This window comes from Coffea arabica, chromosome 3e (assembly GCF_036785885.1).
Source record: "Coffea arabica cultivar ET-39 chromosome 3e, Coffea Arabica ET-39 HiFi, whole genome shotgun sequence".
Classification (NCBI taxonomy): domain Eukaryota; kingdom Viridiplantae; phylum Streptophyta; class Magnoliopsida; order Gentianales; family Rubiaceae; genus Coffea; species Coffea arabica.
Window position 1 is genome coordinate 37108796 of NC_092315.1, and position 16401 is coordinate 37125196.

Consider the following 16401-nt stretch of genomic DNA (forward strand, 5'->3'; position numbering starts at 1 on the left):
TTGCTTATGTGGTAGTAACTCACTGGGCTTTAGCTCATCCCGTTCCATTTGTTTTCCTTACAGGAATTATGACAAGTTGAGCTCATGTATATGTATTTTGATTAGCTCCTTGGGAGTGAAAACCCTAAGTGTTTTGATTCACCAATGTTTGGTGTGTAAATGGCTACTTGTTTATGTATGAACTAAATAGCTATTTTGGTATGCCGTTTTGGCTTGACGATGTCGGATTTCCATATGTATATGTTAAATTGATGTTTGGATGAACTTCGGAACGCTTCGGCCTGCATACGGCAGAAGAAAAATTTTTGGCGGAAAGGCTCTGGCCTGAATCCGGCCGGGAATCCGGCCAGTTGATTGGCGGCCGGATTGTGAAAAGTTTTCGAAAAATTTTGGATTGCTCACTGCCTTGTATCCGGCCGAGAATCCGGCCGGTAATCCGGCCAGATTCTGGCCGGATTCTGACGTGGTCTGCACTATTCATCTTCGGCGCAAATTTTCATTTTTTTTATTTTGTGTTTTTGACTTGTTTGCGCGCGATGGTAAGTTCCGGAACGTTATAGATCAACGTAAACTGTACCGTAGTCCTGGCGAGAGCTGGGCAGGCAGTCCGCTAACCCCTTTGGTTCGCCTTAGGGGAAAGTGGGGCTGTCACATTTAGGTTCGTCAAAACCAGAAAATGGAACAACATGACATTGAAAAGGACGAGTTCGAATTCTCCAAAAACAACGAAGCCCTAATTTTTGGTCCCGCTTCTCAAATCTCGCGGTTTCGCTATGTCGTCGACATCGGCTGCTGCAGCTTCTTCTTCATCCTCAACGGCGTCGTCTCAATTCACCTACACTACCGGCACGTACTTTCCGACTCCGTTTCACCTACAACAGCCGCAAACCTATGTGGCTGCTGCCGCTGCCGCTTCAATTCTGCAATTTCCTGCTCCTGCTCCTGCGGTTCCCCACGTTTATCCTGCTCCCGCTACAGTCCCTACCGTGTACTCCCTCCCTCAGTATCAACAGGTACGAACTTTTCTATATCCAATCATTAAGCCACGTTGTTTTTTTATATGAATTTTGGATGGAATATTTTTGGAGAGATTTAGGGCAGTGATTTGGGCTCTTTTTCCTCTTCCCCTGACATTTGAATTCCCTTGTCAGCAGCTATGATGAGAAACAATTGATCTTTTTAATTATTGGTAGGAGTCGAGATATGTATACCATTGTTGTCTATGTGAGTGGAGGAACCAGGAAGTCCAATTTTTCGGTAAAATACCCGGTCTGTTCATTTATATATATGGCTTAATTCATTTAGGAAGAACTTCCTAAATTGATTTAGGAAGTTGAATTTAGGCATTAGAAGAACTTTAGGTTAATGTTTTTCTTCTAAAATTATTGACCTTCTTTATTGTTGAGGTGTGATTATTTACTTAAGTTGATATGATAGTGGTGGAGATTTTAGTTTTTAGAAAAGAGGGAGGGGGGGCAATGTAGAAGGTGAAGGGGATTTCACAAATTTTAGGGTGTAAAGGTGGGCCAAATAAAATATTGGGGAAACTTGTCGCGTGGTACCTGATATTATTGTGGAAGTTTGGTGACCCAGGGGTTTTGTATGTGTGGGCAAGAGTTCTTTTTTTTGGGGGGGGGGGGTTTATATTTGCATCTTAATTTAGGTATAAGTATAGTTTGAGGAAGAGGAATGATGGCAATATTTAAAGTTAAACCAGTCAGTTCTTAATATCTGAAGTTTTGGTGGACAGGCCCAGCAATTATTTCAGAGGGATGCACAAACAATAACACCTGAAGCGCTAGAGAGTGTGAAAGCTGCGCTTGCAAGTAGTGAGATTGAGCACAAGGCCGAGACTAAGAAGAAAGCAGTACCTCGTAAGGCAGCAGGGCAGGCATGGGAGGATCCTACACTTGCAGATTGGCCAGAGAGTGAGTTTCATGTACTCTACTCCTTGTGTGGTTGCATTCATCATTTTTTATGACAATTTTCGCCTGTCTTAATTCCTTCACTGATCTTGTTTTTGCTAGTATTAATGCCTTCAGTATTACTGTTTGTGTTGTGCAGATGATTCTCGTTTGTTCTGTGGTGATCTTGGTAATGAGGTGAATGATGATGTTCTATCCAAAGCATTTTCAAGATTTCCATCTTTTAACATGGCCAGGGTGAGTTATTTGAACTCGTCCACTTTTTATATGTCTCAACCTTCTCTTGTTCGAATTATCGAAACTTTAATTTGTCTCCTTGTCGTGGTTGCCTTTGGTGAGGTTCTGACCTGATTTTGCATGATCCCTTAATCTGATTTCGAAGAAGTGCTTTGATCTGATGTACGAGTTTAAAACTTTGAACTTGGACAACATCTATGGTTATGTTTGTGTGAAATAAGATTAAATTTTGCTAGCATATGATTCTTTAGCTTAAGGGATGCTTGGTATCGAACACTGTTCTGGCTGATCATACTGGTGCTTCTACCATCATTTTTATAAAAGAGAGAAATTTAAGAATCTCTCATGCCTCTGAGCTCTTGAATCTGTGCACTTTTGTGTCTGCATCCACACTCGTCCCTTTTGTCGTGACAAATGCCCCTTGTAGTTAGTCAAACATAATATATATTATCTGATGTTTAAAGGAGAATGATTAATCTGCTTAGTCATACTGTCTTTTGTTCAGTGCATTACTTGACAGTGTTGGTACTGTGATCACTACTGTATGTAATGTTGCCTGGACGACGAGCATTAGTTTCAGCTTGTTGGCAATGTTGGCTGTTCAGGCACCAGTTAGTGATTGGGAGTACAATGCTACGCTCCCCAAAACTGCTTCAATGATTGATTTGGCTTCAAAAATAATGATGACTTGTTTAGCACTGACTTAAGTGAGGACCAGCTGAGGCAGAGACTTGGACACATGTCCCACACACCTTGTCAAGTAGGAAATTGCAGTACATAGTTATGTCCAATATCTATAATTTTTTCCATCGCATTTGATAGACCAAAGGCTATATTTCTAGCATGACATGATTTCCAGTAGGTTGAATTGCTTGAACGCAAACTATTTCCTGTGGTGTTATTATATTATTATTGTTGCAATTTTTTTCCTATCATTTTCCAATCTCAAATGCTCAAGAATTGGAAAAAAAATTTCTGTTTCCCCAGATCACTGTATACACTTTTCTTCATCCCTTCAATTTCTCGGCTGTTTTCTCTTCTTCTGAAGGATTGGCACTAACCTCTACTAAAGCATAGCCGGACTGCTCCACCTAGAGATGGCTGAAGGAAGTGGAAATGAGGAGACAACTCTTGAGCATACATCAACATGGGCAGTGGTAGTTGTTTGTTTCATCTTGATGAGCCCAAACAATGTACTATATATATACTATACCTCTCGCGGATCGTTGCTAATATTGTACAATTACGTTACCTGACTTTTAGCATTTCTTTCAACTTGTTAGGGATGAGAGTCTTTTTGTTTGTGCACAAGAAAGTCTTTCAAGTTATTGTAAATGAGAATCTTTCGGTACTTTATTGGGATTTTAGTACTTGCTTTGAGCACTTGTTTGCGATTTTAGTACTTGCTATGTTTGTACTTGTTATCGACTGTTAATTCAATGAACTATATTTGAGTATCGACTTCTTCTTTTAAATTGCTATATGCATTATGCTCTTTGAGATAATTTTACAAGTCCCTTGGGATTCTGGTTGATGGAATGTACAGCAGGGAGGACTAATTGCAGGTTGCTTCCATATAAAAAAAAACAGGGAAAAAACTCCTGGCAATTAAAAGTGTCAGCATAGCTTAACTTCGAAAAACACTAATGACAAATGGGCATGTCGTCCAAAGCAGTGTAAATTCACATGGCTACATGTCCTTAAAGTCATATATTAAGACAACTAAAGATGCCTTCATAAATTGGATATACTACTAATCCGCTACTGATGTTCTAATGCTATACGGACACTTTCGATTATCACAAAAAAAAGTTTTTGTTGGCAGAGGGAATGCTATAGCAGCATGGTTTTCCTGACACGTTTGAATGTTGCTAAAGATTTGAGGCTATCCCCACATTGGAAGGGACAACACTCGCCCTAGGTGTGAGGATAGATAAAATGTCAGGTTAAATTGTCTATACTGACACTTTTAAATGCCGCTAAAGGCCATTTTTGTTGTAGTGATTGACATTGTCATAATATATCCAAATTGTCCACTTAATCGTGTACGGGTTCTTTTAGAAATAACCTGTACAAGCTTTAGAGATAATTCTTGTCCATAACTCATACAAGTTTAAGAGCTGATTCCCATCCAACGTAATATTTAGTATGTAGTCCGCAGCCTCTTGTAGTAGAAATGACTCATACAGACTTTTAAAATGATTCTCTCCATAAGTATCGACATCGTTATGATCCAAACCGTTAACTTATCACTCATACAGGCTATTTAGTTGTGCGCAAATTCTCCTAGAAATGACTCGTATAAGCTTTAGAGATGATTCATGTCCATAAGTATGACTTCTATAGGGGATAAAAATGGTTTCCGTCCAACATGGTACTCAGTACTTAATCCCGTAACCTCTAGTATATAGTGGCCCCTGTTGAACCTAGCCCTTAGCCGTGGCCTGCACTTTTTTTTTTTTTTGTCAGACTTTTTCAAGTTAGCAATTAAACTTAATCCCAAAGTTAACCTCAAAAGCCGACAATTCTTGAGGCAATCTTGAAGATTTAATTACCCAACCCTCAAATCCCTTAGAAGCGATATGGGACAACGGGAAGGTTAGTAGGGAAGCATCTACTAGCGGTGTGGCCTGCACTTAATTTCGTGCACTCTCTTGCATTTTGTAGTATCTAACAGTGGCCCCCATCGAACTTGACCCTTAGATTCAAGCTACACTTAGTTTCTTGCACTTCAACAAACACACGTTCACCCTCACCTTGCGCATAGATCACGTGACGAGATTTATTTTGATACCATTTCTAACGTTTCAAGTTGACCAAACTGACCCAATAACTTTTTGAACAAAGATCATGAGTTTAACATGATTAATCGAAAATCACTAATAATTCAATGGACTCAGTTATATTACACCAACCCTTTCTTCCAAAAGGTCTCAATGTGGAACGGAACTGAGTCTCGCAACCAGTCTACAGTACTGGTCGCTATGTAGCCAGCCACCAGGTGTCGGCTCTGTGACCTATCACAATTCACATCTACCGTAAAAGACAAGGCACGAAAGAGAAGTGAACGCCAAGCTCGACTCCAACTCTCCACTGTCAAAGTATCAGCCAAAATATCAAGGAAAAAATTATTGCTACAATTGACTAATCGTGAAAAATTAGTACTTTATTGAATAAAACTAACCACTTCTTTATTAGCAGAACTTACTAGCATATTGAACTAATCAACACTACTTTTTAACAAAACATCCGGTCTCATCGAAAAATTTCACTAACATAGCAAAAATTTATTGATCCATTAAGGGGTCTTATTAATTTCAGAGCAAAATTTAGTGTTTTTTTTTTTACAAAATTTACTAGCTTATTGAAAACTAATGTCAATTTCTAGTGAAACTTACGAATATTTTTGTGGCAAAACTAATTACGATCATTTAAAAACCATCATGATTTTTTGGCAGAATTTACCTTTTTTTTCTTTAATATTGACTAACTAGATTAATCCTTCATACATCTTCAACATAGGAATTCTTTTTACATGATAATATCTTCAAATTTCATCACAAAGATTATACTTATCCAAAATTAAAATTCATCACAAAGATTAGGATGATAAGTAATATTTTTTCCCTAAACCTGGTATTTTGCTAACAAATCATCAGCTTGATATAGACAAATTTTTGGAACAAGTTTTCCCCCTATTGCTATCACTGGCTTCTCCCATATTGGATTGTTGGAGAAATTGTAGTAAACAACAAAACTAAACTAGACAAATGCAGAGACTTTGAGGTGTGAAAGCACTTTTCTTAAGGTGTTATTTGCCTTTATTAGACAAATTACCTCTAGGATACAACAAAGTCTAAGAACTATCAAATGAAAAGTAAAAAAGTGATTTAATTCTGTCGAAATCCTACTATTTAAAAGAATTGAAACACCTATCCAAGGCACTATCAGAGGATGCAATCCTTATTGAATAGGTGTATAGGTGGTTAACCAATTAATAGATATGTCTACAAAATGTAACCGTCAACCGCCATTAACTACCCTTATCAGAAAAGCCCCAAGGTGCCCCAAGCGCCCAAGTGCCCTTGTCAAGATTTTATATATCTTGAAATAACTTTCCCACCAAACTTTCCCTCCAAAGTAATATTTTGGAACAAGTTTGTAAAAGAAACAAGACAATAATTCATATATAGACAATGTGCACTCTATCCTTTTTCAATGTGGGACAATGAACTTCAACACACTCATTACAAACTATTACCAACAATCCCCCACTTAGTTTGTAATGAAATTAAATCAGCACTCACATGACCTTGCATAGAGAAAGGTGTTTGTGAACTTAAACCCTTCTCTTAGTGTAAATATTTCACTTGTTCTAACAAGTTATGGTGGCTATGTTGCTTAAACCATAACTTTAAAGTTAAAACAGAAATAGCACACACAAGATTATATCTTTTCGGAGAATAGTTCACGAAATGATTTTAGCACTTTTACTGGCCGTTTGCTCCATCCTAGGTTCATAATCATGTACAAAAGAAAACCCCCACTGTTGCTAAGAGCGGCACCACTCCCATGATCATATAGGTGAAGTACATTTCGAGCCTTTATTACCAAGGCACTATGAACCATATTTAACTTCATTAAGAGTATGATACTCAGCCTCTTAAGTAACAAATTGCACTAGTACCTTGGAATGGTATAATACAATTTTTAGTGCTCACAACCACTTATTAGTAACTTGTTATTACTCTTTAAACCTTTGACCTAGTGTTAGTGCTAGAAGAGAGGTTGGGTTACCATTACTAGTGGTTTTAGACAACGGGTTTTAACCCCATTCCCAATGACGTTGCTTACACTACATCTCTTGAGAGAGCTTTAGTGAATGGATCCACCAGGTTGTTGAATGATCTAACATACACCACTGTGACTATACCATCATTCAATAATTGTTTGACATATTCATGTCTTAGACTTATATGTCTAGATTTGCCGTTATATATTCTATTTAACGCTCTAGACATAGTGGCTTCGCTATCACAATGCAAAGAAATGGCTGGCATTGGTTTTGGCCACAACTCGATGTCTAACAGTAAGTTTCTTAGCCATTCGGCCTCTTTGCATGTAGCTGCTAAGGCTACAAATTCAGCCTCCATGGTGGAATGAGTTATGACTGTTTCTTTGATGCCCAAGAAACAACATAGCTTTCCAAATCTTTGTTATAGGAAAGCTCCAAATCTTCAAGTACAACCGGAAATTTGTTATAGGAAAGCTCTAAATCTTTTGTCCTTTTAAGATATCCAAACACTCTACTTATAGCTTTCCAATGCTCTATACCAGGATTCTTAGTGTACCTAGCAAGTCTACAAACTGCATATGAAATATCTGGCCTAGTACAATGCATAGCGTACATTAGGCTACCAATTGCACTAGCATACTCTAATTGAGCAATCGGCTTTCCAGAATTTTCAAACAACTTAAAGTTAGGATCATAAGGAGTGCTTACTTCTTTTATCTTCAAATGTTGATACTTGTTCAAAACTTTCTCAACATAATGAGATTCACTTAAAGAATAGCCTCCACTATGTTTCTTAACTTTAATTCCTAAGATAGTATCTACTTTTCCAAGATCTTTCATATTGAATATAGAAGACAAATACTTCTTAGTTTCTTCAATGCCTTTGTAATTAGTACCAGCAATTAGCATGTCATCCATATATCGACAAATTATCACACCATACTCTCTAGTGAACTTGGAATAAATGCACTTATCACATTATTATATTTAAAACCATTAGAGAGTATAGCAGATTCAAACTTTTGATGCCATTGTTTAGGTGCTTGTTTTAAACCATATAAAGATCTTATCAGTTTGCAAACTTTCTTTTCATTTCCTGGTAGAACAAAACCTTCTGGTTGATCCATATACACCTCTTCATTTAAGTCACCATTTAAAAAGGCCGTTTTTACATCCATCTGATGTACACACAAATCAAACATTGAAGCCAATACTAATAGTACTCTTATAGATGTAATTCTAGCCACTGGTGCATAAGTATCAAAATAATCGATTCCCTCTTTTTGCCTAAATCCTTTTGCAACTAATCTTGCCTTGAAAGTTTGTACAGATTCATCAGTAGCATATTTCTTTCGAAATACCCACTTACAGCCAATTGGTTTAGAACCCGAAGGCAAATCAACTAGGATCCAAGAATGATTACTCAATAATGAATCCATTTCATCATTAATTGCCTCTCTCCAAAACGATGCATCTCTTGATTTCAGAGCTTCACTAAAAGTTTTAGGATAATCTTCTACAGTTAACAAGACAGGAATCTTGTCAAGTAGAAATTGTCTATCGCCTTCAACTAAGAAAACAATAGCTTGTGAATCTATAAAATCAGAGGATAAATGTTTTTTCATCCGTTGCCTCTGACTCCTCCTCAATTCACTTGGAACTTCTACTGCATACCTTTTATTATTATTAGAGAGTCTAGCATTGGAATGGGCGGTGGCTCTTGGCTTGAATCCGTACTCATTGTCGAATTATAAAGAAATTTATCTTCAAAAAATTTGACAACTCTAGATTCCACAATGACGTTAGAATCTAAATCTAGCAATCGATATGCTTTTGAATTTTCAGCATAGTCTATAAACACACTTTGAAGTGCTCGAGGTCCCAATTTAGTTCTTTTATGATCAGGGACTCTATAAAAGGCTATACAACCCCAAACTCGAAAATACTTAAGTTTGGTTTTCTACCTTTCCATAATACATATGGTGATATCTTGGATTTAAGCGAAATTACTCGATTATGTATATGACAAGCGGCTAGTAAAGCCTCTCCCCACAAATTTTTAGGCAATCCAGAACTTATAATCATGGCATTTACCATGTTTTCTAAAGTTCTATTTTTTCTTTCTGCCAAACCATTTTGTTGCGGAGTATAAGGTGCACTAGTTTGATGTATAATCCCATTTTCTTCACAAAATTGAGAGAAATCAGTAGGAAAATATTCCCCACCTCTATCACTTCTCAAAATTTTATTTTTCTTTCCTTGTTGATTTTTCACAAGATTTTTGTAACACTTAAACGTATGAAATGACTCATCTTTCGTTTTCATCAAGTAACCATACACATATCTTGAATAATCATCAATGAATGTGATGAAATGCCTATTTCCTCCTCTTGTTAGAAACCCATTTAATTCACAAACGTCAGAATGAATAAGATCTAACAACTCATTGTTTCTTTCTGCTTTAGGAAAAGGTAATCTGGTCATTTTTGCTTGTATGCATGTTTCACATCTCTTTTGAACATTATCTTTGAACGAAATCAGCCCATGTTTAGACAAAAATGGCAAAGTATTATGATTAATATGTGCTAACCTACCATGCCAAAGAGAATATGAAGCATCAACAACATACACAGAAACATTATCTTTATTAATACATAGTTTGAACATTCCATCACAAGAGTATCCCTTGCCTACAAATACCCCATTCATAGAGAAGATAATCTTATTAGACTCTAGTACAACCTTTAGTCCCTTTTTGTTTAAGGCATCGGCCGACACAAGATTTTTTCAAATTTCTGGAACATGAAGTACATTGGCCAATATAAGTTTCCTTCTAGAAGTAAACTGCAAGTCTACACTTCCTTTGCCAAGAACCTTTGCTGTATTGTGGTTTCCCATCAATACTTCACGACCATAAGGAACTTCTTCATAAGTCTTGAACTGGGACTTATCATTACAAACATGCACGGCAGGACCAGAATCATACCACCAGTCACACGATTTGATTCCATGCGGCCTCAGAAATCATGCCAATGTTCCAATGTGAAATCATTGCAACAATCTCAGCAACATCTTGTTCAACCAGATTTGAATTTTTGGCATTGTCTTTCTTTTCCTTTTTGTTGCTATCTGCCTTGCATTGACACTTGTAATGTCCTTTCTTGCCGCACTTATAGCATACTCTATTCTTCTTCTTGTCCTTAGATGTACTTGCTTCTGGAGACTTTCTTTTGGAACCAGAAAAATTCTGTTACAGAATTTTTCTCACTTAAAGCATTCACTTTGACATCAGATTCTATTTGCTTCTTTTGAAGATTTCTAGTATCTTCTTCAATACGCAAATGTTTTAAAATCTGATCTATAGTGAATGATTCAGTAGTATGGAGCAACTTTTTCTTATAGTCATTTCAACTAGTTGGAAGTTTGGTTATTATTGCTCCAACTTGCAAGGATTCAGATATCTCCACTTTCAGATCATGTAACTTAGACACAATCACTTGAAGATCATGAATCTGATCCATAAGAGAAGAATTCTCAGTAATACGAAAATCAAAATATTGCATAATCAGAAATTTGTCCGCACCTTGTTTCATCGTATTGTACTTGTACTCCAGCACATTTCAGATTTCCTTTGGCAACTTGACTACAGTATACAGATCATACAAGCGGTCAGAAAGAGTATTCATGATGTGTTCTTTGCACAACAACTCATTCTCTGCACGTTTTTTGCGTTGCACCTTGACTTCATTAGAATCATCATTTTTAGGCGCTGAAATTTCAGGAAGTGAAGGATCCAGAACATAAGCAATTTTCAAAGCCGTCAGGAAAAATATCATCTTATCCTTCCAACGGGAGAAGTTAGTGCCGTCGAATCTGTCCAACTTCACGAAGTCCTGATTCATCACTTTGAACACAGATTCAGAACTTGACTCCATTGTTGAGCATAACACCTTAAGATTGTTGGAGAAATTGTAGTAAATAACAAAACTAAACTAGACAAATGCAGAGACTTTGAGGCGTGAAAGCACTTTCCTTAAGGTGTTATTTGCCTCTATTAGACAAATTACCTCTAGGATACAACAAAGTCTAAGAATAGTCAAATGAAAAGTAAAAAAGTGATTTAATTCTATCGAAATCCTACTATTTAAAAAAATTGAAACACCTATCCAAGGCCCTATTACACGATGCAATCCTTGTCAAGATTTTATATATCTTGAAATAACTTTCTCACCAAACTTTCCCTACAAACTAATATTTTGGAACAAGTTTGTAAAGGAAACAAGGCAATAATTCATCAACAGACAATGTGCACTCTATCTTTTTTCAATGTGGGACAATGAACTTCAACACACTCATTACAAACTATTACCAACAATCTCCCACTTAGTTTGTAATGAAATTAAATCAGCACTCACATGACCTTGCATAGAGAAAGGTGTTTGTGAACTTAAACCCTTCTCTTAGTGTAAATATTTCACTTGTTCTAACAAGTTATGGTGGCTATGTCGCTTAAATGATAACTTTAAAGTTAAAAGACAAGATTATATCTTTTCAGAGAATAGTTCACGAAATGATTTTAGCACTTTTACCGGCCGTTTGCTCCATCCTAGGTTCATAATCATGTACAAAAGAAAACCCCCACTTTTGCTAGGAGCGGCACCACTCACATGATCATATAGATGAAGTACATTTCGAGCCTCTATTACCAAGGCATTGTGAAACCATATTTAACTTTATTAAGAGTATGATACTCAGTCTCTTAAGTAACAAACTGCACTAGTACCTAGGAATGGTATAATACAATTTCTAGTGCTCACAACCACTTATTAGTAACTTGTTATTACCCTTTAAACCTTTGAACTAGTGTGAGTGCTAGAAGAGTGGTTGGGTTACCATTACTAGTAGTTTTAGACAACGGGTTTTAACCCTATTCCCAATGACGTTGCTTACACTACATCTCTTGAGAGAGATTTAATGAATGGATCCACCAGGTTATTGAATGACCTAACATACACCACTGTGACTATGTCATCATTCAATAATTGTCTGACATATTCATGTCTTAGACTTATATGTCCAGATTTGGCGTTATATATTCTATTTAACGCTCTAGACATAGTGGCTTAGCTATCACAATGCAAAGAAATGGCTGGCATTGGTTTTGGCCACAACTCGATGTCTAACAGTAAGTTTCTTAGCCATTCGGCCTTTTTGCATGCAGCTGCTAAGGCTACAAATTCAGCCTCCATGGTGGAATGAGTTATGACAGTTTGTTTCTTTGATGCCCAAGAAATAGCTCCTCCACCCAACATAAAAATCCATTCAAAAGTAGACACTTTGTCATATACACTGGTTACCCAACTTGCATCGGAATAGCCTTCAAGTACAACCGAAAATTTGTTATGGGAAAGCTCTAAATCTTTTGTGGTTTTAAGATATCCAAGCTCTACCTATAGCTTTCCAATGCTCTATACCAGGATTTTTAGTATACCTAGCAAGTCTATAAACTGCATATGAAATATCTGGCCTAGTACAATGCATAGCGTACATTAGACTACCAATTGCACTAGCATACTCTAATTGAGCAATCGGCTTTCCAGAATTTTCAAATAACTTAAAGTTAGGATCATAAGGAGTGCTTACTTCTTTTATCTTCAAATGTTGATACTTGTTCAAAACTTTTTCAACACAATAAGATTGACATAAAGAATAGCCCCCGCTATGTTTCTTAACTTTAATTCTTAAGATAGTATCTACTTCTCCAAGATTTTTCATATTGAATATCGAAGACAAATACTTCTTAGTTTCTTCAATGCCTTTGTAATTAGTACCAACAATTAGCATGTCAACCACATATCGACAAATTATCACACCATACTCTCTAGTGAACTTGGAATAAATGCACTTATCGGCATTATTATATTTAAAACCATTAGAGAGTATAGCAGATTCAAACTTTTGATGCCATTGTTTAGGTGCTTGTTTTAAACCATACAAAGATTTTATCAGTTTGCCAACTATCTTTTCATTTCCTGGTAGAACAAAACCTTCTGATTGATCCATATACACCTCTTCATTTAAGTCACCATTGAAAAAGGCCATTTTTACATCCATCTAATGTACACACAAATCAAACATTGAAGCCAATGCAAGTCTACACTTCCTTTGCCAAGAACCTTTGCTGTATTGTGGTTTCCCATCAATACTTCACGACCATAAGGAACTTCTTCATAAGTCTTGAACTGGGACTTATCATTACAAACATGCACGGCGGCACCAGAATCATACCGCCAGTCACATGATTTGATTGCATGCGGCCTCAGAAATCATGCCAATGTTCCAATGTGAAATCATTGCAACAATCTCAGCAACATCTTGTTCAACCAGATTTGAATTTTTGGCACTGTCTTTCTTTTGCTTTTTGTAGCTATCTGCCTTGCATTGACGCTTGTAATGTCCCTTCTTGCCGCACTTATAGCATACTCTATTCTTCTTCTTGTCTTTAGATGTACTTGCTTCTCGAGACTTACTTTTGGAACAAGAAAAATTCTGTTTCAGAATTTTTCTCACTTAAAGCATTCACTTTGACATCAGATTCTATTTGCTTCTTTTGAAGATTTCTAGCATCTTCTTCAATACGCAAATGTTTCAAAATCTGATCTATAGTGAATGATTCAGTAGTATGGATCAACTTTTTCTTATAGTCATTCCAACTAGTTGGAAGTTTGGCTATTATTGCTCCAACTTGCAAGGATTCAGATATCTCCACTTTCAGATCATGTAACTTAGACACAATCACTTGAAGATCATGAATCTGATCCATAAGAGAAGAATTCTCAGTAATACGAAAATCAAAATATTGCATAATCAGAAATTTGGCCGCACCTTGTTTCATCGTATTGTACTTGTACTCCAACACATTCCAGATTTCCTTTGGCGACTTGACTACAGTATACAGATCATACAAGCGGTCAGAAAGAGTATTCATGATGTGTTCTTTGCACAGCAACTCATTCTCTGCACGTTTTTTGCGTTGCACCTTGACTTCATTAGAATCATCATTTTTAGGCGCTGAAATTTCAGGAAGTGAAGGATCCAGAACATAAGCAATTTTCAAAGTCGTCAGGAAAAATATCATCTTATCCTTCCAACGGGAGAAGTTAGTGCTGTCGAATCTGTCCAACTTCACGAAGTCCTGATTCATCACTTTGAACACAGATTCAGAACTTGACTCCATTGTTGAGCATAACACCTTAAGATTGTTGGAGAAATTGTAGTAAATAACAAAACTAAACTAGACAAATGCAGAGACTTTGAGGCGTGAAAGCACTTTCCTTAAGGTGTTATTTGCCTCTATTAGACAAATTACCTCTAGGATACAACAAAGTCTAAGAATAGTCAAATGAAAAGTAAAAAAGTGATTTAATTCTATCGAAATCCTACTATTTAAAAAAATTGAAACACCTATCCAAGGCACTATTACACGATGCAATCCTTGTCAAGATTTTATATATCTTGAAATAACTTTTCCACCAAACTTTCCCTCCAAACTAATATTTTGGAACAAGTTTGTAAAGGAAATAAGGCAATAATTCATCAACTGACAATGTGCACTCTATCCTTTTTCAATGTGGGACAATGAACTTCAGCACACTCATTACAAACTATTACCAACAATCTCCCACTTAGTTTGTAATGAAATTAAATCAGCACTCACATGACCTTGCATAGAGAAAGGTGTTTGTGAACTTAAACCCTTCTCTTAGTGTAAATATTTCACTTGTTCTAACAAGTTATGGTGGCTATGTCGCTTAAACCATAAATTTAAAGTTAAAAGACAAGATTATATCTTTTCAGAGAATAGTTCACGAAATGATTTTAGCACTTTTACCGGCCATTTGCTCCATCCTAGGTTCATAATCATGTACAAAAGAAAACCCCCACTTTTGCTAGGAGCGGCACCACTCACATGATCATATAGGTGAAGTACAATTCGAGCCTTTATTACCAAGGCACTGTGAAACCATATTTAACTTTATTAAGAGTATGATACTCGGTCTCTTAAGTAACAAACTGCACTAGTACCTAGGAATGGTATAATACAATTTCTAGTGCTCACAACCACTTATTAGTAACTTGTTATTACCCTTTAAACCTTTGACCTAGTGTTAGTGCTAAAAGAGAGGTTAGGTTACCATTACTAGTAGTTTTAGACAACGGGTTTTAACCCTATTCCCAATGATGTTGCTTACACTACATCTCTTGAGAGAGGTTTAATGAATGGATCCACCAGGTTATTGAATGACCTAACATACACCACTGTGACTATGCCATCATTCAATAATTGTCTGACATATTCATGTCTTAGACTTATATGTCCAGATTTGGCGTTATATATTCTATTTAACGCTCTAGACATAGTGGCTTAGCTATCACAATGCAAAGAAAAGGCTGGCATTGGTTTTGGCCACAACTCGATGTCTAACAGTAAGTTTCTTAGCCATTCGGCCTTTTTGCATGCAGCTGCTAAGGCTACAAATTCAGCCTCCATGGTGGAATGAGTTATGACAGTTTGTTTCTTTGATGCCCAAGAAATAGCTCCTCCACCCAACATAAAAATCCATTCAAAAGTAGACACTTTGTCATATACACTGGTTACCCAACTTGCATCGGAATAGCCTTCAAGTACAACCGAAAATTTGTTATGGGAAAGCTCTAAATCTTTTGTGGTTTTAAGATATCCAAGCTCTACCTATAGCTTTCCAATGCTCTATACCAGGATTTTTAGTATACCTAGCAAGTCTATAAACTGCATATGAAATATCTGGCCTAGTACAATGCATAGCGTACATTAGACTACCAATTGCACTAGCATACTCTAATTGAGCAATCGACTTTCCAGAATTTTCAAATAACTTAAAGTTAGGATCATAAGGAGTGCTTACTTCTTTTATCTTCAAATGTTGATACTTGTTCAAAACTTTTTCAACACAATAAGATTGACATAAAGAATAGCCCCCGCTATGTTTCTTAACTTTAATTCTTAAGATAGTATCTACTTCTCCAAGATTTTTCATATTGAATATCGAAGACAAATACTTCTTAGTTTCTTCAATGCCTTTGTAATTAGTACCAACAATTAGCATGTCAACCACATATCGACAAATTATCACACCATACTCTCTAGTGAACTTGGAATAAATGCACTTATCGGCATTATTATATTTAAAACCATTAGAGAGTATAGCAGATTCAAACTTTTGATGCCATTGTTTAGGTGCTTGTTTTAAACCATACAAAGATTTTATCAGTTTGCAAACGATCTTTTCATTTCTTGGTAGAACGAAACCTTCTGATTGATCCATATACACCTCTTCATTTAAGTCACCATTGAAAAAGGCCATTTTTACATCCATCTAATGTACACACAAATCAAACATTGAA

The 16401-nt window shown here is 36.4% G+C and overlaps 1 protein-coding gene across 3 annotated transcripts; it reads left to right on the top strand.

The window, feature by feature from the left end:
* The first annotated feature begins 659 nt into the window (after window positions 1-659).
* LOC113736885 (uncharacterized) lies at window positions 660-3545 on the top strand. 3 transcript variants are annotated; one of them, XM_027264079.2, is made up of 5 exons: window positions 660-1013; window positions 1751-1928; window positions 2065-2162; window positions 2768-2922; window positions 3211-3545. In XM_027264079.2, exons 1-4 carry the CDS (start codon window positions 774-776, stop codon window positions 2867-2869), a joined length of 618 nt encoding a protein of 205 aa, XP_027119880.2. In that variant the 5' UTR covers window positions 660-773; the 3' UTR covers window positions 2870-2922; window positions 3211-3545. The 3 variants fall into 3 exon arrangements, with proteins under 3 accessions (XP_027119880.2, XP_027119881.2, XP_027119882.2); XM_027264080.2 differs by lacking the exon at window positions 2768-2922 and having other exon boundaries at window positions 3150-3545; XM_027264081.2 differs by lacking the exon at window positions 2768-2922.
* The last annotated feature ends 12856 nt before the right edge of the window (window positions 3546-16401 follow it).

What these genes read in the sequence shown, in the direction of transcription:
- LOC113736885 (XM_027264079.2), top strand. Translation starts at nt 774, where the DNA reads ATGTCGTCGACATCGGCTGCTGCAGCTTCTTCTTCATCCTCAACGGCG. An exon ending in CCCTCCCTCAGTATCAACAG is followed by an intron (nt 1,014 to 1,750) that starts GTACGAACTTTT and finishes TTTGGTGGACAG; the next exon opens with GCCCAGCAATTATTTCAGAG. An exon ending in ACTTGCAGATTGGCCAGAGA is followed by an intron (nt 1,929 to 2,064) that starts GTGAGTTTCATG and finishes TGTGTTGTGCAG; the next exon opens with ATGATTCTCGTTTGTTCTGT.